Below are 22,200 nucleotides of genomic sequence, written 5' to 3'. Positions count from 1 at the left end.
GGCTTGGCAGTGCAGGAGGAATGGTTGGACTTGATCATCTTGGAGCTTTTTCAGCCTTGAAGGTTCTGTGATTCTCTGGCTGGTGGATGCCATCATAGAGTTTAAAAACAGCAGCATGCCACGAGACAAGAGAGTTTTATCCATGAATTCCAGTTACTTGGAATATTTCCTGCAGCCTTAGACAGTGCCCTCACATAGGACAGAAAGCTCAAAGCCCAGCTCAGCATTGTCAGAGGCACAAAGTGTCCTGTTACCCTTCAGGGGAGAGAGAGAAGCCAGGGGGAATCTGTGACTCAGGAAGGCAGCAGAGCTGAGCCCAGGGCACAGAGGCAGGTTCAGTGTCCTTGCTCAGAACCACTGCCATTGATTGCCAGAGATTTGCTTGTGTCAGAGCTTGCACTGCAGAGAGACAGCTGCCCTGACCTTTAATCCTTTGAGTCAGGAAAACAAGGCCAAGCATTTTCAAAGTCCTCAACTTTATCAATAATGTAATAATGAACTCTCTTGGGGCATGCCAAGGCCTTCATCCCATTTAACTGTACTGAATTTCCTGGCATTTTTCCTGTATCTGACAATTAGACTCTTGGCAAAGTTGCTGGGTTTTAAAGCATGCAAGTACTCAGAATTTTTATTTTTACATGTAAGGCCCTGCAGGTCATCACACAACTGTGACTTCTGATGGGGACCTCTATCTGTTCAAACATACAGAAGCTGAGAGAGAGGTTTATGTTCCTTTCCATTTGTACATCAATTGCTTTGAGTTCAAAAGTGCCAGCTATGAGATGTTGCTGTACATCAGCAACGAGAACATTGCTGTCCATAAGTTTTGGTGGAAAATGTCTCTAACAGGAGAGCTGGAATCTCTAACACCAGTCATGGCAAGGGTGGTGATGAGGTTATTCCGTTTCAAATGACAAAGGCAAAATTTTAACAGAAGTTTGAATATGGCCCCTTGCTCTCACCTGGCAATCAGTGGTGGCAAAGAAAAGGTTCTTTCCTTGAGTGCTGGAGCATTAGGAAAGCAATTCACATATTTTTGAGGGCCTATCACCCCATTCTGGCACTACCCCTTAAGAAGTGACCAATAAAGTGATTCACATAAAAATATTACTTCTTTTCATCTCTCTTCCTGCATGCCAAGATTTCTCAGCATCTGAGTTGTTTTGCAGTATTCTTCCTTGTATTTTATCAGAAGTTTTCTTTTTCAAAGTTAAAACATCACTAAACAAATAAGAATATCAGAATAGAACAGGAATTTTTAGATGTCCTTTAGGATGCAGCACAGAGCCTAAGAAGAACCAGAGCACTGCACAGAAGCTGTGGTTATATTCTGGCCCAGTCCTGCCCAATTCCTTACAGCCTGGAGTTCCTTTTAAGCATTTTTAGGAGCCCAGAGAGACTTTTCTGAAAACTCTGTTGTTGGCTGCTCTGTCCCTGGAGGAACCCTACAGTTAACAATTGATGTTTGAAACAAGCATAACTGAAAATTGAAGAGAGAGATCAAGTATTCTGCAGAAAGAAACTGAAATTATAAGTAAAAGCACTCAGCTTGTAAATGTTGAGATTTTAAGTATAAAGGGTCTCTCCAGGGTTTTAATGAAAAGCTGGTAATTCAGTGTACAGAGAGGGATAAAAAGTATGTTTTCATGCTGTATTTTTAACTCTTGGTGGTTGGACTGGTTTGGAAAGTGAGACATGAGGGGGCTGTAAACGAGCAGGCGAGATGGGATTGCTAGACAGCATTCATTTTATTTCACACCACGGATTTCTGTGACACCAGGAATTTTACTTGCTGATTTTGAGGCTTGAGACTGCACATATATATTGAATATACCATCATTTTGGAAGGAAAGAATTCTCCCTAGATTTATACAAGTGCAAATCCACTTGGACTTTATTGCTGCTGGATGAGCTGCAACTTTTATCCTTTCCTAGGCTGGCTTATTAACAAGAGCTCAGCTCCCTTAGGATTTGGTGGGATGGATAAGGGGAGGCAGTGACTCTAAAATAAGGAAGTCCTGGGGTTCTGAGGTTCTTCCTTGGATCTGCCATCTTCAAAGCCTGCTTCTTTTATGACTTCTAAACTTTTCCGCCCACCAGTGCCGAGTCTCCCAGCAGCACGAGTTCCATGGACGGTGTCCTGTGGGATTTTACTGCCCCATGGGCTCTTCACCAGGAGGATGCTGGCCAACAGCCTCTCTTGTTGAACAGTCAACAGAGCATGGCTTCCAGCATGCCACAAAGTTGGGCTTTTCCACTTCTGCGCCTTTGTGGCTGTGGAGTTTAGTGGGTGGCTGCTTTAGGGCCTCATTAACAATTTACAGGTTTAATTCTATACATCTTTCTCATTTGCAATATTAAATTCTCCAAGCGCTCTCAGGAAGTGGGGAGATAAGTTAATTTAGCATTTACAATGCTTCTCAAAAGCCCTTTTGAAGGACCAGATCTCTGTGCTCAGGAATATTTCCTGATGTGACAGAACATTTGTCCCTGGCAACACCCCCTGTTTGGCCCCAGACCCCCTTCCCAAGGCATCGTGGTGCTGTGGTAATACAGGACATTCTGCTCATCACTTTTCTCTTAATGATTCTGGCCATTGTGAAGCATCATTTGTGGTTTTGTTTATTTTTCTTTCTGTTGTGTATTTTAAACGTGGGGTGTCTGAGAAAATGGAGCAGGAAAAAATCTTTTCTGTCCTACAAAATACAGCAAACAATGTCAAAAGCAGAAGCTGATGAGATCAGGGCCTTAAAAAGGTGCTGATGGGGTGAACTTTGCTGATTAGGTGTATAAGCAGCAGGAAATGTTGATCTGACATTTGATCCTCTAGAGAGGGATGTTCTGAATTCCCTTAGTACATATTAATGCAAAAAGAACAGCTAAAGATTCTCTTGGCTCCAGGGGGATGCATCCCACAGTATTGCTTCCTCATCATTTGTTGATAGAAATCCTGTTCCTTTTGAGACATGAAGGGAGAAAGTATTTATTATCAAGATAAATGGACACTTAGGTTTTCAGATATATAGTGTTGTGTATTACTCAAGTCCAGAGACACCAGTTTTTAACACTGTAATCTGAAAGTTCTTGAACAGGCCAACCTGTCTGTTTTACAGCCAGAGAGCCATATAGCCCTGGTTGGAAAGGCTCAAAGTATCAGTTTTATGGTGACATTGAAGAGCAGCCTCTTCACTTTGGGGCTGTTGATACAGCTAAACTTCCCAAGCCACAAGGAGTGAAAGCAGCCATTTTATTCCTGGTTTATATTTTGAATAAGTTGTGTCTGATACGTGCTTTGTTCAGAACCCAGAGCCCCCGGGGTTTGGTTAGGGAAACAGAGAAATTAAACCCAAATAATCCTGTGGCCAGACACTGTTTCTGTCTCACACTGGGCACTGTGGTGGCACTGGCAGCTGAACCACTTGCTGCAGATGCCAAACATTTTCCATTACAGGACCACAACTTCAGATCCCAGCACTGCCAGACTTGTTTTGGCTGAAGTTCCTCAGCTGGATGCCAGCCTCAGGCTTTATATTTGCTCATAGGGAGAAAAACATGCATACAACTTCTAAGAAAGTCTGGGGAAATCCTTGTAGGGCTTTGATACTTGGCAGGGACATTGTGGGATACCTGGGGGAAAACCACCTGAGTTTGGCAGGTAAATCTCCAGAGACCAGACCCCACACAAGGGTGAGCATTCCCTGCCTTGGGGCTGAACAGCTGGAGCAGGGATCACCTGGGAGCTGCTTTACTTGTGAGCAGTGCCAGGGGGCACAGCAAGGACTGTCTGGCTCTGCTTCACTCCCAGGGCTGGTTTAGCAGGAGGGGAAGGAGGGAACATCTCAGAGATGAGCAGTTGGGTCTGGATGGAGGAGAGGATTATTATAAAGGGAACCTGCAACAGGGATTTGAAATAGACTGTAATAAAGGGACAGGAAAGCAGAGGGCTGGGAGCATAAAATGGGATGTGGAATTGAGGCAGGTCAGGGACTGGGATGTGGCTCCAAGGTTGGGGATAAGGAGCTGGGAGGATGCTGCATGCTGATCCTGTCACTGTTTAGGGATTAGGCAGATATTCCACTGTAAAATTCCTTCTTCTGGCCAGAAGGCTGCTGCAGTGCTCGTGTGGGGACTCACATTGCTTCTGGGCCATCACTGAGGGCTTTCTGCAGCTGTCCTAATCCTCATTCCCATCCTGCCCCTCCATGGCTTTCCCAAAGCTGTGTGAGATCCATCCTGTGCTGCTTTGGGAGGTGGATGTGGCGCTGGAGAGGGCAGAGGGAGCAGAGTGAAGGGTGTGAAGGGCAGCAGAGGAGTCTCCAGCAGCTGTGTTGGGTTGGATGAGTGAGGCTGGCTGAACAGGAGAGACCATCACAGATCATCAGCACCAGCACAGCTCCATCCTCCCAGTGCAACCTTTGCAGCAACCCCTTCCTTCCCAAACCTCTGTGCAGCGTGTACCCAACAGCTTTTCAGACTCTCCATTCCACAAAAACACCAGGAGCAGCTGTCTGCAAACAGCCTTGTAGACTTCTCTGGCTGCCTTTAACTTCTCCCACATCTTTGTGTGGCTGTTCAAGGGGCAGTGCAAGCCCAGCTGCAGTGTGTGGGGGAGATCCAAGGAAGAGAATTATCCCTGAGTGTGCAGTGGTGAGAAAAATCCCTTCTGGAGTCACGCCAGGCAGGCATTTACTATGGTAGTGGAGTTTTCAGACTGTCTTTAGCACATCTTAAGCAGATAAAATATTGCTGCTACACTTACATCTAGTTTTAGCAAGAAGGACAATAAAATTCCAAGCTGCATAGAGAAATTTATTGCATTATGAATGTTGACTGAAATACTGTTCTTTCTTCAACTTACCAGGGGCTGGTGTGTGCACAGCCGTGTCCTCCTGGAACCTTTGGAATTAACTGCAGCCAGGACTGTCCATGCCACAACGGAGGACACTGTGACCCTGTGACAGGAAAATGCCTGTGTACAGCTGGCTATATAGGAGACAGGTAAAAATCAGCCCCCAAAGCCTTTCATTTTCACCATGGACTGTCAATATTTATATCCCTTCTAGGACAATCTTCCTCCCTGAAAAATGATGTTATGTTTCTATTGCTCCAATTAGGTTCATCCTTCTGAAGCACTTCAAGCAATATAAATGTGGCAATGTTATTACTTTTTATTGGCAATGCTCTCCATTTACAGAGGTTTTTAATATAACTTTTAAAATTTAATGGATTAAATTTAATTTAGATATTTACAGTGATAAATTTAATAGAGAGCATTACATGTTTACAAGATATGTAAATGAACTATCTTTATACAAATTAATATCCTCAAGAGTAAGTAATGCAGCAGTTTAATGTCTCCTTCATTCCTCTGTGCTGCTGTAGCACTGATCCATCTCAGCCACCAGCAAAAGGTGATAAATCCTCAAAATTTATAAATGAGAGCCTTCACCCATGAATCGATCAGAGCAGATGATAATATTGTTTTACCAAGGTGTCATGGATTCAGCAAAATGACTACACAGCAAAGTCAATGAGGGATTGGAGCACGTGCTGGCTTAGCCTCCAGTTAATCCTGGCTAACATAGGTTGGGAAGTGCAGTTAAAGCAGCTCTCAGGAGCACTTTGCTTGGGGCCTGTGGCACCAGGGTTTGTACAGCTCACCAGTGGATGTTGTGCTAAAGCACTTGGTCCTCTGTGTTCCCTTTTTTATTAGCTCTGTACTGATATATGCTACAATTTTATTTATGCAACAAAGCTCATTGGAATTTCTCATCTCTGCCTTCACTGAATAATCATCAGGTCATAGTAGCACAAACATCCAACCCTCAGCCCTGTGGGATGGTCAGAAGGCTGCTCCTTCCCATTACACATGGAGCTTCTCTGTTTCCATTTTATGGACAGTTCTAATTGGAGGGGCCTCTGGAGTTTACATCAGGGTTTGCATGGGGTTGAATATTGAAGAAATACTAATTATTTCCAAGTAATTTAGAGGAGAAGACATCAGTGTGCCTCCCTTCCCCATTCTCCATCTGAAGACTGTTTCCAGACATGTGGTACTGTATAATTCCTGTTTCTCTCTGTGTGGAGACTTTTCCACTAAAGGAGGCAACTGGGCAGGCTTGGCCTTTTTAGTGGTGACCACACTTAAATCCCAAGCTGTTCCCAGTGCTGGCCATGCTGGGGGAGGTTGACAGAGCCCCTTTGCTCTCCTCATTTGGTTGTTGCACACCCTGATGGATTCCTGGCTGTAGATTAATTCATCTGATCAAGTGTTGGAGCTGTTGGGAGCCCCCAGCCAGAGCCTTCATCCCTGTTGGGGTTGAGAAAAGGAGATGGAAAGAGGATTTTACTGCTGATTGCTTTGGAGAGGGGCTGGAGAAGGCAACTCAGGGAGAGACTGGGCAGAGGAGGCACCTCAGGAAAGATATGGCAGGAGCTCATAGGGATTGTCCTTGAGCAAAAGGAGTGTGGACTAATGAGATCTGTACTTGGAGAAAAGTGAGAGAGATTTGGACTCCAGAGAGAAATGTTACTTGGGAAAGAGGACCATTAAAAGTAAGGCAGAATCAGTTGGGAGAAGTGGAAAAGAAGTGAGGGAAGGTCACATTCTGGACCTGCATCCAAGCAAAACCCTTGGGAATGGCTCACCTTCCCCATCCCAGAGCAGGGAAGTAAAAGGCACTGAGGAGAGAGGCGGGAGAGCAGAAATGCAGATGTGTGAAAGGATGAATGAGAACAGGATTGAAAAGGTAAACAGCCAGTTAGGAAAGCTCTGCTGCAGCAGGGTCAAACAGGATTAGCCTAGAAATTCCCACATTTCCAACAGGTTCCTGGGAGGTTAAACATGTTCATCTCTCAGCCTTTAATCCCCTTTCCATAAGGGAAGAGAAACCTTAGGCTGCTGTATCCAGCTGCAGCTCTGCTGCTCCCTTGGACTGGGCAGCCCTGGTCTGTACTGGCTGTACTGGTTTGTTCTGAGCACACCCCTGCCCTCACCTGCCTGGGGACCTACTGGTTTCAGTGAGGCATGAGCTCTTTAAAGAGTCTGAATGGCTTTCCTTGGTTTTGTGTTCATAGCACAGGGACAATGGGACAGACCAGGCAGCTCCAGTTTAGCTCAGTCTGTTTACCCTCTTCATCTCCTGCAGCTCTTGCAGTGTCACAGCAAAAAAGGAGAGCAGGAGAATCTGCTGCACAACAAAACAGTGCTTGCTTTAACGTTTTACAAGGCATTGAGAAAAGTCTTCTTAATAATGATAGATACAGTGAATTACAGCAATAAAGGCATAAATACATTTTACTTACTATCATCTTAAAATTGTCAATAAGTACTATGTAATGCTACAGTTCATCATCATGTGCAGAAGATAATAACACAGAGTTAGATAAATATCTGTGGAGATGAAATGGTCATAAAGGTCTGTGTGAGTGTAATTGCCACACTTTTGTTCCCTACCTGTTTTCCAAGAGTGGCACTGCACTAAATCTCTAGGAAATTGGCAGCACTGTTAATAACTGCAGGATGCTTTGTGCTCACTGAAATGACTGGATCCGTCATGGAAATGTGTGTTTTACAAACTAGAAAGGAATAATAGCAGGGGCACAGTTAGAAGCTGAGAATGGAGTGTTTCAGAATTCAGTGGCTCGCGGGAAAAGTGAACATGCTGGTTTAGCTTTGTTTTCCATATTGCCCTTAAATAGAAAGATTGAATCTTAACAGAATAAATCTCACATTTATTAGACCTATATGGGCAGATTTACTCTCCTGTTGTTGTGTTCATACCTGTAGCTCTTATCTCCAGGTTAGTGCATTTTGGATGGCTTTTCATATTTGTCTGTGCTACATAAACGTGTGCTACATAAATGTGTCTGACTACATAAACTGTTTCAAAACAAAGAGGACAGCCTAAAACACTTTGCAGCATTATTCCTTAAAAAAAGAAAACTGTGGGGGAAAATGTAGAAGCATGTACTAAGTTCATCTGTTAAGCAGGCTGTCTTCTGTTTAATATTTTGTGAAATTGCTTCCATTAATTCTACAGGTGACAGCCATATTATCCTATCCCAACCCAAATAATTATGGTACATATTAAAGTTCAGTGGATATTATAATACGAATCTCCCCAGATAGGCAGAAAGCAATGTAAATTAAACAAGAAACATAACTAGGGCTTAGCAGCTCATTTTGTAATTTAATTGAACAATGTATCTGGTTGTTAATGGTGCTATGGACACATTAGATTGATATGTTGCAAAGGAAAGATGTTTAAGTAGAAAGCTAATTCCTGCTGTGATTATTCTCATGTTCCAGAGGAGTCATTATTAGTATTCTTTGTATAAAATTCATTAGCAGTAGCTGCTTGATCTCCAAATAAATAAGTTGGTTAAATTGTTAGTAGAAAAAGGCTAATTATGTAAATGGATTAGGTCGTCAATATTTCATTTCCAGATGCTTTTCTCCCTGCTAGGTAATGCTTCATCTTCTATAAATGTAGAATGATACAGTGCACTATTGACTAAGAATTCACCCCGTGGAGCTCAGAGCTCTCCTGCTCACTCAGGGTCTGTGCAACAGTGGGGACATGAGGAGCTTCATTGTTCCTCCTTGCATTTCATTTACTTGGAGAGTTCTAGCCACACTGTTCCCATTCTTTACTGGCTCTTTCCTTTGCAGCTGAACCCCCTGAGAGCAGCAGGGCCCTCTCTCTCTCTGCCTCTCCAGACTCTTTCCCTCTTTGTCCCAAACTCCTCTCACATTGGGTCTTGTATGAGCTCCTCAACTCGGATTTGCAACGAGCAACTGTGTTGGTTCCTGCTGGAATTAAATCACCAGCCAGGCCCTTTGCTGTGTTCATTTATTTTTAGTAAAACGTGATAATCTGAAGCTGCAAAAGTAATGCCCTTCTTATATACTGCCTGTGTTCATTGCAGTTTTGCCTGGCTTGCATCACACATTAATCTTTTATTACTGATCATTATATTAACTCTCACCTGCCAGCTGTGAAATGACCTGCAGAAAGACATTTAACAATTGCCTCCATCCACTGAGTTTACAGTATACACTTTAATCAATGCTCAGGCTTAAATTAATGCTGATAGGCAATTTCCAATGTCTGGCATCCATGTGATAAGGGAATTGGGCTTTTCTGGGCTTCTCTTTCTGTTTTTATTAACTGAAAAGGCCTATCTGTATTTCACGGTGGATCGTGTAAACTGTGGTACTGACTCATTGCAGAATTTTGAAATCACTAAATTATGTCAAGCACAAAATCAGTTGCTTTCTTGAGGACCTTAGCTGAGCTTTTGCAAGTAGGAAATAATCTCAACTCTTAAATTGGTTGTGTAGGACAAGGAAACAGACTTTTTGGCAGATCTCAGAACATATCCAAGTAGGGAGATATTTTTAACAGTGCATGGAAGGTGCAATTTAAAACAATCTGTGTAAAGTGTTTGCAGGTTCCAATTTTATGTGCATCAAATATTAAAAATGTTGGCAATTTTTAAGAAGATTCTCCACTAAGGAGCATGAAAGTGATTTTTATTGAGATTTTATTCTACTAAGCTACCCTGGAGTAGGAGAAGAAAAGAAAATTTAAGCTTTCAGTTACTCAGAACACACACAAAACACAAAGGGTTTTTTGGTTTTTTTCTCCTGGTTGGTATAAAACTGGTGCAATGACAGCAAAGAAGACAAGTAAAACTAAAACACTGCTGGAAAACATTTTGCTCAATATTGCTAAATACACTTTCCCTTTTAACCCTTCTCATCAATGAGAGGGCCATATGCTTTCAAGGAACGTGCACAGTCCCCCATTGATATAGGAAAGTCAAACAGGTGAGGGAGTTTTAGAATAAAATAACTGATTGCCTATCAGTTTCTTACGACTGATGCTCACAATTGTCAAGGTCCAGAAATGAAGAATGCATTTTGTGAATGAAGGTAATATAATAATGCAAATTTAGCAGGATATAATTGGGCAAGGATAAATGCAGTTTCTTTTAGCAGCAATTTGCCCAAGATATCCCATCACTCCAGTCATACCCTCACTTCAGCATGTTGTTTAAGTGAATGAGCAACGATTGCTCTGGTTTGCATTTGATACATTATCAAGAGGGTTCCTGTGTACCAGCCATGTCCTGCTGAGGTGTGGCTGTGACTGGGTGCCATGTGCCATCCCTGCAGGTGTCAGGAGGAGTGTCCCATCGGCACCTACGGCTTCCAGTGCACGCAGACCTGTGACTGCCACAACGGGGCCAAGTGCTACCACGTCAACGGAGCCTGCATCTGTGACCCTGGCTTCAAAGGCATCCACTGCCAGGAAAGGATGTGTCCTGAGGGGTTTTATGGCCTCAAATGCAACAAGAGATGCCCTTGCAATATTACCAACACCCTCAGGTATGTACATCATGTAATATTCTAGTGCAGCGACTGGTCCAGTGAAAGCACGGGGAAAAAATTCAGTTAGCTACACTTACTGTCCTTTTCTCTGTAGTTTTAAGTACAAACACAGAGAGTTTGTCTAGTTTGCAAAATTTGGATTTAAATGACCTCAGGTTTGGAACCATAAGCCTCAGTTCAGCCAGATACTGAGCGTGTATCTGTTAACAGTTGTGGTTCCACCTGAAACAGCCTGACATACAGCTTTATCCTGTAAATCTTCGAGGCATAAAAACCACCAGATGATGCTCATATGTATGGATAATAACCCAATGAAGTTTAAAAAATAGATACATATTTACTCAAATCCATCACTTTCCCTCTCTTTTATGACATGGGTTTGCTTGTTAGATCTACAGACAGCAAGGGGACTTTCAACATGAAACCTAATTTGCTTCAGCTGATGTCTCATGGCAAATTACCTTGTTGGAAACACTTGAGGCAGATGTATAAATAGACTGAAATCAATATTCCTGAGTCAGTCTGTGGAACTGTAACACGGTTGACATTGTCAAAATAGACTTCTCATGTGCACCTATTTTTGCTCTTCATTCATTCTTTGTGTATGAGGAAAATATTCAGGAAAATAAATATCAGGGAGTTATACCTACAATGGAATGAGCTTCGCTTAAAAGGTCAGGGTTTGATGTTTTATTCCCTTTTTTGCTTTTTTAAAGATCTGATTCTTGAGGTTCCCTTTGCTATGAGAAAGAGCCACAAACAGACTTGAGCACTTTGAATTTACTTTCCAATTGCAGGCTTGAATAAGTTTTCCAAACCTTGAAAAGAAGGAAGAATTTAAGACTCTTCCCTATTATCCTCTTCGTTACCTTAAGTAACTCCTTGCTTTGTTTACTAACTGCTGGAATTGCTGTTTGGTGAATCCTCACTCCCTGTCTTGCAGTAAAGGGAGCCTGGACAGCCAAGCCCCCCTGGCCTGAGCTGTCTGATGTTCTGAAGCCACATTTCCTCACCTGCACAATGCTGAGACCCTCAGCTCCCACTGGATTCCCTCCTTTTTCTGCCCATTACTGTTCAGCAGACACAGCCAATTTAGGGCTGTGTAGGCTTCAGGAGGAGGTGGAGATAATTGATGCCCAGGCAAAAATGCCCTTCATACAGACATTCTTCAATTTGGAGCCAGACAGGTGAGGACCTGACTGTCCTGCTGATGCTGACAAACACACCTTGCCATCTTGCTGCTGCTAAAATATAAACACACTCAATTATGTATGCAAGAAATGGCACCTCATTTGTGTGCACACACAGACACACACACACACACATAAACACTTCAGGCAAATCTGTCTGTGCACTTGAGATAGACCCTATTTGTCTCAGTCTTGGAAATAAACAGGTGATTTTCCTTGCGAATTCAGCTGTGAGTGCTGAAACTAAAAGGCAGAGTTCACAATGGATTATTTAAAAAGTTGTAATTGTGGTGATACAGCTCCTGTGCAGCAAGAGAGCTCCAGCTCAGTTTGACATCCAGGATCCAAAGGGTTTGAGGCTCCCAGGGAGCTCTGTAAAGGGTCTCCCATCGCTTCTGATTCTGTTGTGTATCATGAAATCACTGCAAAAATACCATCCCTGAGGCATGAGCTGCACATTATGCACAAAAGGTTAGTACTGTGTTGTACTGAGGATGGGGGATGCCTCAGGAATTACTGCAGAGGGAGCTGAGGGAGAAATTCCTATGTGTCACATCACTGTGGTAAATCCAAACTGAATTGCTCCTCAGTGTAAACTGCTCTTCAGGTGTACAGGAGGGTGAGATTATGCTCGCAGTCAGCAACTGACACTTGTGTCTTCACCCCTCCTGAGCCTGCAGAAACCTGTTTGTTTCCATAAAGGTAGAAGTAGAGTGGAAGGACTGCAGGCCACAGGCAAGGCTGAGCTTGGCTGCAGTTTCTCAGCTATGTGCTCAATTCGTTAAGAGACTTTTAGGTGGGGTAAGACTATGGGTTGAGAGTGAAAGAATTCACCCTGTGTTACTCAGAACTACCTGGGAGGTGCTGAGAGTTTGCCAGAGGATCTTTCCTGAAAGAACAGGCTTGCACTTTCCAGCTGTGAGAAAAGAAGAGGTCTCAGAGAGGTTTGAGAGAGCTCAGAGGGGGGGAGGATTAAATCCTCCCCCAGCTCTTTTCTGGGCATGTGGTCATTCCTACACACCCTGCCTGTTCCTGGTAGCTGTCTGATGGGAACATTTTATTCCTTCCCTCCCAACACTGCTCCGTCAGCGTCCCTTGCAGCATCCTCTGCTGAGATGGTATCTCAGGTTCCTTAATAAATGAGTCTGGTCTCTCTGTTGATAAAATCTCTCTTTTTCTTACATCTTATCGCTGCTGTTATGGAACAAAGAGATACCAGCAAGCTGTAGATCGGTAAATGTTCTTTCATTCTTCCATGGAATTTCAGCTCTCCACTTTTCCACCAGCTCTGCAGTGTGCTGTCAATTGCTGAGCCAAGGAGCGTCAGAGCTGATGGAAAATGACCTTTTCCAAAGGCACTCCATATTCTGAACAAATCTTTGTGCTCATTGTTTAACCAGTCCCATACAGTGCAGTTCTCTTCCCACCCACCTCTTCCCGTTCCTCCCCGGGTGTTTGTCCCTGCTGAAACTGGGCTCTTCCAAAGTGACTCATTTACCCACAGCCATCTATTTCCAAGAGCAGTTTAAGCTGTTGGCTTCTTGTTGTGATCCCCAAGTGTGGAGGATAATTATTAAACACTTGTAGAAGGTGAAGGAAACTCCTGTCCCTGGATTTGTCTCATTTGATCTGGTTATTGGAGAGTTGACTGGAATAGAAAGTTCTGAGGGCTTTGAGGAGTAGCTGAGGAGGAACTGTAGGAAATACACAATCAGCTTTTCCATTTTCATAGATCTATCTATTTTAATGTCTGAAGAGATCAGAATGATCATCTAGTCTAACCTCCAGCATGATAATGACTGAAGGACACCATCCAATAATTTCTGCATCAAAGCACACTGAAAGGCACTTTGTACAGGACTTTGAACAGCCCTACAATTAGGTGATTTAGAGTGTGGTGGTGGCTTGGACTGTCCTTCTACAGGAAAGGGTACCTGTAAAAAACTTCCCTCTGCAAAAAGTCCGTGTTGAGACAGTGCTGGAAGGGAATAATCCTGGCTGCTTCTGCTGTCAGGCAGGGAGGGAAATAAACAGCTGGAATAGTCCTGACCACCCACCCTTCCTGAGCATTGGTGTGGAGCCAGCCTGGGGAGCCCCATGCCCTTGGTAATGTCTTTCCCAGGTCAGAGATGTGAGAAGGAAGGAAGCCACCAGAACAAAGTCAAATGGAATGGGCAGATCTCCAGAGGCTCCAGTTACTGCCTCAACACCAGCAGGCTGGGGAGGACCAAACCCCACAGAGCTTCCATGAAGTTCTGCCTTGATCTGAGTCAATAATGTGCTGGACTGAAGAAGCCCTGAAGTCTGACTGTGGCCACTGCTTTGAGGCAAGAGACATTTTTAGTCAGGGAGATTGGATGTGGTATGGGCACCATAAAAGAGAAAATACTGTAAATTAAGTATTAGGCTGCTGGTAGCAAAAATTAAATGGCTGGAGCTGCTGTATAAATAGATAATCAGGAAATTCACTGGGAAGGTGTTGCTTTGGCTGAAAGATGTGTGGAGAACAAATCGAGAATTTGGAACAGACAGTGCTGTCTAAAACGCTTCTAATTTGCCTTGAGAAATTTACCTGGTTTTCTCAGATTTCCTCAAAATCAGTTGCTTAAAAAATTTGAAGGTCAAAAATGCCTTCATGCTTTTCAGTTCAGCTAATAAAAATTTTAAAAAGGAATATTTTATTGCTGTAAATGTGGCTCAAAAGCCAGGGATTGTACAGTAGCCTTCAAAGTGCAGCAGGAGCCCTGGTCCCCTTTCCTTGTCAGCCCTGATGTGTGTGGACAGCTTTGTTCCACCTCTGCTTGGTCTGGAGCCACAGGAACACTTGGCTGCCTGTGTTCACTCCTGGTTTCTACTCTGCTTCTTCCTGAAATGCAGGAGAGTTGAAGAAATAAAAGTTGTTAAGATTCAGTGCAAACTATGAAGGATAACACTGCCAAACTCTTTGAAGAGTGTAAGGTTCTCTTGCTGCTCCCAGCAAGGGTTGGAAAACAGATGTTGGTGGATTTGCCTTTGGGATACTTTTGGAACCCTCCCATTCTTCAGCCATCCTTCAGTGATCCTTTTGCAGAGGAATTGTTTGTGTTCATTAATTTCAGATTATTGGGGGCTGGAGAAATGCCTCAGATGCACTGTGTCCCCTGCTGAAAAAAAGTTACATGGACACATGGTCTGGGAAGGTGCACTCAGAACAGGAGAGGAGGAATTATACGGATATTTAGAAAATTTTCTAGCTGTATTTCCAATTCTGCCTCAAACGTTTCAGCTTCCATCCAAATAACATTTAATTGACTGAGCAGTCTGGATGCATGGATGTTTGGATGGGTGATAGATGAATTTCCTGGCTCTGTTCTGTACCTAGGTACATAATTTGGCCAGAATGTGGTTGTACAAAATGCCAGCAGAAGAGAAACCTTCCTAACACACACACACATACACACACACACACACACAGACAGACACATCCACATATCCACTATTCCTACCTCATCAGTTGCAGCATATTCAGTATGCAACTCTGCTCACTTTAATTAATGGAATAGTTCATAGAAACCAGAGAGAAAAAAAATAATTAATATAAAAACTTTATACTATTTAGTGATATCAGCTGCAGATCTTAAAAAGGTTTCCAAAGGAAAAAGGCATCATTTTAGAAATGGGAAAAATGGAGAAGTCATTGAAGAAGTCATCAAGGTGGCCAAGATTCCCTGGCAGGATTGGGAAGAGAACAGCTGCCATGAGCAGTTTGGGAAACCATCTAAATTTCAACCCTCCTCAAGTTAACGCTGTATCAGCACCTGGATTGTCAAACAAGTGCTTTGAAGTTGGGAGAAAAACAAAACCCTGATCTGCTCAGGCTGATAATAAAATCGTTTCTTCAATGGGAAGATTAAATGGATGGAGAGACCCAAACATCTGCATGGGATTTTCCTGGCTCACAGTGCCATGAAAGGTGGACAAGGCTTTGGTGGGCCAGAATATGCCCTCAAGCTTCTACTGGCCTTTGTTTTGGAGTCCAAGTTCCCTGTCTCCAGTAGATTCTTCTGGAAAGCCTGTTTGGTTTTGGTTCTTGTTCTAGTGCATGTCAGGATGAATTTTAGCCCTTAATGCATTCAAAATCCCATGCAAAAAAGCTCTCTGTGCTGATGAAGGAGCCAACCTCGGAGTAAAAATTCTGAGTGTAGTATTTTCTGCTGAATTGTCATAGAATGATTCAAACTGCCCTGATCATATATTACCTTTGAAATATTTAATTTACCCTCCAGATGCAGGTCTCATGGAAGGACATGATACATGTAGTAGTAGTGGAAAGATAGAAATACAAAATTCATTTCAAAATCTTTAATGTTGAGCTTTCTGCTCCTATTAGGTAATGATTAATAGACACAGAGGGAAACCTGAGCTTCTATTTTTTTCATCTGAATGTTAAGAGGTGCTTTGCGAAAATCATAATTTCAGGGACTGCTTTGTCATGGATGGTAGTTTGTTATGCTGATGAATTGTTTTAATTTGTCAGTAAAACACTGTTTATGATTAAACATTTGACACTTAGAAAATTTGATCCTTTTCAGTTGCAACACTATATGACCAACCTCTCCTACCAGAAATTGCTTGAAACATAGTTGGAAATTACATTTTATGAGGTTACCTTGAAAATTAACATATACAATATTAATTTTATAGGTGTAAAGAAATCCATTCAGTCATGTCTACATTCTTAAACTGTAGCAATAAATAATCATAAAGAAAAAGAAATTGTTTCTGGGATGCAAAAAACCAGGAGACAGGAGAGATCCCGCCTTACAGAAGTCTATTCTTCCTGTTCTGAGAGTAAAGAAAACAGCATTTCTGGCAATATTATTTCTCATCTCTTGCACTTAGGACTGAACATGCACTGCTGTGCAGTGCTGTGGTGCAGAGGCCACTGAGCATGCTGAGCTCTCACACTCCCAGCTGGCCTCAGACAACATCCCCCAGAAACCTCCATCCCTTCAAACCAGGAGTTTACATACCTCCAGCCTTCCTTCCCCTCCTGCCCCAGCCCCAGCCTCCCTGCTGCAGGAAGGTGGTGCCCTGAGGAAACCTCAAGGAGGAAAAATGCCCAATAAAGATAAATTCTTTCATGCAGGAGGAACAGAGGGGTGAGAGTTCCACCTGTGGGTGCAGAAGGACTAGGCATTATCCAGTCTTTTGGGATCGATTCTCCTTTCTCCTTTTCTCTCCATGTGCTCTCACAACAGTGTGGAATCAACTGAATAGAAATGAAAGCCAGAGGATTAATGTTGTTCATTATGCAGCAAAAAGGAACATGACTCATTTCCCTGCACAGCTGTGACTTAGTCCCAGGGCTCCTGTTAACTCCTGTCCCAAGTAAATCTCAAGGCTTCAGGTGCTGATCAGTTTTGGTCACTATGGCTGGATATTCCCAGCAAAACTCTTCTTCCAAGGAGAGTTCTCCCTCCCAAAGCATCTTCCTTTCTACCTGTGCCTGCTGGAAACTTCTTCTGAAACTGCCTGCTGGAACTTCTGCTGAGGTGGCACTCGCTTTTAAAACATAAATGACACTGGGATGGGATGCGACAGGACGGGACGGAACAGAATGGAATGGAATGGAATGAGAATCCTGTACCCTTGAACTCAGGTTTATCTTCCCAGCTCTCTTGATTGTATTCCTCCACCCACTAGAATTCCTCCTATCCCAGAACATCTTTAGCTGGCTACATTACAGCCAGGTAGTGCAGCACATACCTGTCCTACAACTTGTAAGGATTAATGGTGTGGTTGATGTCAGTAATCCAAGTCACACTGATTGGAGAATGGAAGAGCATCAACTTTAAGGTGTAAACTACCCAATGCTGTGGCAGTTCCCAGATGTTTGGAAATGCTGGTCTATTTAGCACAAGATTTTCTATTTACTTCCCAAATTATACAGCTGCTCGTATTCACCACCCTGAAGAGTTTCCAGGCTTGTCCTGCTCTTAGTGTGACACGTGAAATGTCCTTCCTGCAAACATCTCATTAACATCTGTCTCTTCATTAGTTGCCATCCTCTGTCTGGGGAGTGCAGCTGCAAGGCTGGCTGGGCTGGGCTCTACTGCAACGAGACGTGTCCCGTGGGCTACTACGGCGAGGGCTGCCGGGTGCCCTGTCCCTGCCACAACGGGGCTGACTGCGACAGCATCACTGGCAGCTGCATCTGTGCCCCAGGCTTCATGGTGAGTGGGGCTGGGCATGGGGAGGGCTTTCATAAAGTGGCTGCAGAAATAAAAGGGGATTTTAATCTGATTTGAAATAATATTTGCATCAAAGCAGCCAAATGCTGGTCATTTTTGCCCACTCTGTGCTAAGTCCACGCTTCTGTCCTTTGAGCAGTGTCAGTCTGTGGCTGCTGGCTGTTTAGTTAACATCACTGTTCTAAGTTTATAACAGTAATAAAGATAAAGACAAAGGTTTCCCATAGTATATTCAAAGTCAAGACATAACAAAAAAGGTGCCAGATTATTGTCTGCCTGGAAGAGCAGAGAAAGAATTCTCATGGCCGTTCAGCATGTTCCTTGTCAGTCACACTGTGATTTTAATAGATGAAGATATTTTAAAATATTACAAATGATAGAGCAATTTATGTCTTTTCTGAGCCTGTGTGGCAGGTGTCTTTTACCTGAGCATCAGAAAGAGCTTCAGACATTCTGAGGTAAACAAGCATTGCATTTTATAGGTGAGACGTAAAATGGCTGAAGAATCCAGCCAAGATGATAACATCAAAAATTCAGAGTTAACAATTGCCAGGCTGCAGCAGAGAGTATTGGGACATGGATCCAGGTGTCCAATCCTGCTGAGGCTGGGCAGAAGGGAATTCTGGGCAGTAAATTCCTTGGTTTTCTGTATATGGAGCTCCTCCCCTTCAGGAACACACCATGGAAGAGAAGAGCAGGCTGTGTATAAGGAACAATATTTTTTAAAGGAAGAAAAATACTTTAGAGAGAGAATTCCACCAAACTTCACAAAAAGTTGACTTTCTCTGTCCTTCATTTTACATTATCTGTCCCCACAGGCCCATCTATGTTTTCTATACTATTTTAACAATTATGTTATAATTACTAAGTTTACTAGAAACCAAGGGACAGGCTGCACAGCTGGGACAGATCCATAGTGGGGAGGTCCTGTATGAGATTAATGGGATGCCAAAGACTTTTTTGCCTCCCTTCCTTCTAATTCTGCACCTGAGTTTGTGATCCCCAGCTGGCATCTGCAGAGCTGTGCAATTGAAGTTATACATTGAAGACACTTTTTTTCTCTGCCTCATGTCAGCAGCTGAAGCTGAAAGTCGGAACTTCCACTAATTTCCAGGGGTTGTCTCAATGCCAGGTATTAAAAGATTTATTTAGGTGTGAGGGGCTGGACTCAAAAGCATCTGTGCAAGATTGTGGTACTTAGAGATGATGGGGGGAGGGGAAAAAAGAAAAGCTCTTTCAGGTTTGGCTCCCAACTCCACAAACAGAAAACACAAATTTATCTTCTCTATACAATAATTGATACACAAGTGGAGGAAGGATGAAGGCAGCAGCAAGTTAGTAGCAACTAAAAATAAAAAGATGCTAAGATCCTCCTTCTTCTTAGGAATGCTGTCCAAATTTGCAGCACAAAAGCATTTAGGGACCCTTTACTGTACACATTTTAGAAAAGCATACCTTGTCCAATATACATTGCCCCAAGGCAGCATTAGTGCAGGCAGAAAGCCTGGGAAGTTCCTATTGCATTGCTTCAAAATAATATTTAATCTCATAATAAAGAGCTTTCTTGCATTGACATTTAAACAGCTTGGTTATTGAGGATAGCTCTATAATCACTGAAGCATATTTAGGCATTAGTATCATTGCTCTCACATAATATACTATAATCTCTGGCAATTAGTCCATGAGGGGAAGTAAAGCCTTGAAATTGCTAATTTATTGCCTCTGAAGCATATTTGTCATTCGTGTGCATGCCAGATGAGCTGCAATGGTTCTTTCAAGTGCTGCAGAACACAGGCTGTGCAGAGAAGTTGCCGGGGACCTTTTCCTCCCAGCCCGGGGCGTTGTCCTGCCGGGCTGCTCCGGGCAGGGAGGAGGGGAGCTGGAAAAGCCTGTGGGGCTAGAACCAGGCTGAAAGAGCCTTATCCCCGTGATACACTCCAAGCCAAGCCTTCCCTTCAGATACTCCTGCCTGGCTCTTGCTGAGGCAGCAGGGGAGCTTTGCCTGGGGATAGAGCTTTGCCCTTGAATTGGGCGAGTCCACAAGCACAGGATGTGTCCTCTGGCAGAGCTGGCAGTGGAGTGGTGCTAAGGCAGAGCTGGGCAGAGCTAATTATTCACAAAAGCCATAAATGAATCCCTCTTGCTTTTTCGAGTATCAGGTTTGGCTGAGGCAGCTACATAGGCAGGAATTTTGCCACATGATTGGAAAGAATAAAACCAGGAGCAACATCTTACATTTTTCAGCAATGTTTGATCTACATGTGATGCTGGGGCAGAGCAGTCTGAGGGGCTTCTCAGGAAGGGGGAAGGAAGAGAAAATGGTGGGAGATGGGAGATAACTGCAGAATTCATCTGCAAAGGCAGAGAGGTTGGACCCACAGGACTTTGGGATTACTGGCTGCCTGGAATATGCAGTGCCCAAGGAAGGAAGGACAGTGTTTTCCTGACAAAGCACTCTTCCAGCACAGATGGTGGGTTTTTAACTCATCCTGCCTGTGTCAGGGCGGCTGGGCTGGGTTTCAGGATGAGTCATCTGCTCTTGCAGCCAAAACAGGGACATTTTGTTGGGATGCAGAACAAGCCATTAAAAACACAAAGCATCTGGTCACCTTTATTAAATGTATTAAGTGAAAAAGCAGCCATCTCATAGGCTGCCATGTACGTGAGCAGAGCACTTAATGTTTGGAAATTTAAGAAGATTCAAATTGTAAAATAAAAATGTATATGGTAGCTTAAAGAAAATACATTATTTATTAGCTATGACATTTCCAAAAATTAAAATGCCCAAGCTAAATAGTGGTGAGCTTGCAGTTTAGGATAGAGTTTCAAAACATCTTCTGTCTTATTTTTTCTGTGAATGTTTTGGGTCAGACTCAAGAGCCAGATTTGCATATGTTGGCTCTGAACCCAAATGAGTTTTACAATGTTGTAAAGCTGTTATTGGGTATCAGGGTGTTTGTGTGAGGCACTGCTGTGGCTGTAATCCCAAGGGAGGAGGGCTCTGTTTTACTTCTGTGGGTTCTGAACCTCTGAGCAGAACTGGGTGTGGATTTAACTGAGGAATACAAAACCCAAACCAGGCAGTTCTTGGAGGCAGCATGCAGGGCAATGAAAACAGGATAATAGTAGAGGAGACACAATAAAGTCCTCCCCAAAATCAGACCTACTCCTCATTGCTCTACAGACCTGTTGCTTCCTGCATCCCACCTTTAAAGGAGGATAAAGGCTATATCAGTTTAACTCAGATGATTGCAGGGAATCATCATTACAAGCACACCAAGAGGGCACTTCCCTCCAACTGGGACTTTTAACATATTTGAGGGTTCCCTCTTAGCACTGAAGTGATGAATTGCCGGCATGCTCTTCTGAAGAATGGTTTTGTAAAGCTGTTCTGCTGCCATCTCATTTGTGACCAGAAAGACCCTGGCAAACACACACAGGGAGTGCACAGATCAGCCCTGAAAAGCACCAGGGGAGAGTCTTGACTGGTAGAAATTGGATCCTCACTCCCACGTGGAAATGGCCTCTGCTTGCAATAAATTATCTGGGTGCAATTATGGGGGTGGTGAGAGGGGTTATACTAACTTGTACCTCCTCCTCTTTCCAAATTCTGCTCTAACATGTTCTCCTATAAGTCCACTGAACTCAGGTGTGCAGGTGGGACATAAAAGAAAGCAGTACTTGCCATGTCCTCTCTCTCTTTTGTTTTTGGTTCATTGAATTTTATTCCTGTAATTCAATAAACATGGTGGAGAAGGCCAGAGGATATGAATTAAATATGACAGGAGACCACAGGAATACTGACCTTGTGTCTCACAAGGAAATCTTGAAACCAACCCCCTGCACGTACCTATCAGCATTTTAGCTGCTGAAATCATTATAAATGCTACAACTAAGTTCACCTTCTGCATTGCACAGCTAATTGCAACTTCCCTGAAAGCAGTGGCTAACTAGAGACCTCATCCCGTGCTATGCCTTTGTTTTTTATGGATGCTTTGTTTTCTTCTTTTGAAAAATGGGTTTAACTTCAAATACTTCCATTCTGTGTGTTGTGGCAAGGAGAGATGTAGTTAAAACATTTCTCAGGCCAAGACACTCTGAGAAAACTTTTAACACTTCTCTGTGGAATGTGCGGTCAGCTTTTACTTCGGTGGGCATTTAGGTCTATATTTCACATCCAGATGACAGAACTTATATTACTTTAAAGAGTTCATCTATTTATGCTGCTATTTTTTGAAGACCTGTCTGCTTTTATTGAACCCTGCATGCTGGCAAGCAGAGCAAGCACTTCATCACCAAAATGAAAGAATCCATTTTGACATTTCTCTATTTCTTCACTGTATTAGTAGATCCCACGCAAGACAATCACATGCTGCAA

General features: G+C 43.2%; 1 protein-coding gene across 4 annotated transcripts in view; it reads left to right on the top strand.

The window, feature by feature from the left end:
* The window catches only part of MEGF11 (multiple EGF like domains 11), a 251,127-nt gene that overhangs the window by 160,392 nt on the left and 68,535 nt on the right, over positions 1 to 22,200 (top strand). For all 4 annotated transcript variants that reach the window (XM_056500297.1, XM_056500296.1, XM_056500299.1 and 1 more), the window contains exons 9-11: positions 4,862 to 4,998; positions 10,184 to 10,396; positions 17,630 to 17,804. In XM_056500297.1, coding sequence (XP_056356272.1) covers positions 4,862 to 4,998; positions 10,184 to 10,396; positions 17,630 to 17,804 — 525 coding nt within the window. The remainder of the gene's footprint in view (positions 1 to 4,861; positions 4,999 to 10,183; positions 10,397 to 17,629; positions 17,805 to 22,200) is intronic.

Source organism: Oenanthe melanoleuca, chromosome 10 (assembly GCF_029582105.1).
Source record: "Oenanthe melanoleuca isolate GR-GAL-2019-014 chromosome 10, OMel1.0, whole genome shotgun sequence".
Classification (NCBI taxonomy): Eukaryota; Metazoa; Chordata; class Aves; order Passeriformes; family Muscicapidae; genus Oenanthe; species Oenanthe melanoleuca.
The sequence above is the reverse complement of the archived record's forward strand: the minus strand, read 5'-3'. Positions and strand labels throughout refer to the sequence as shown.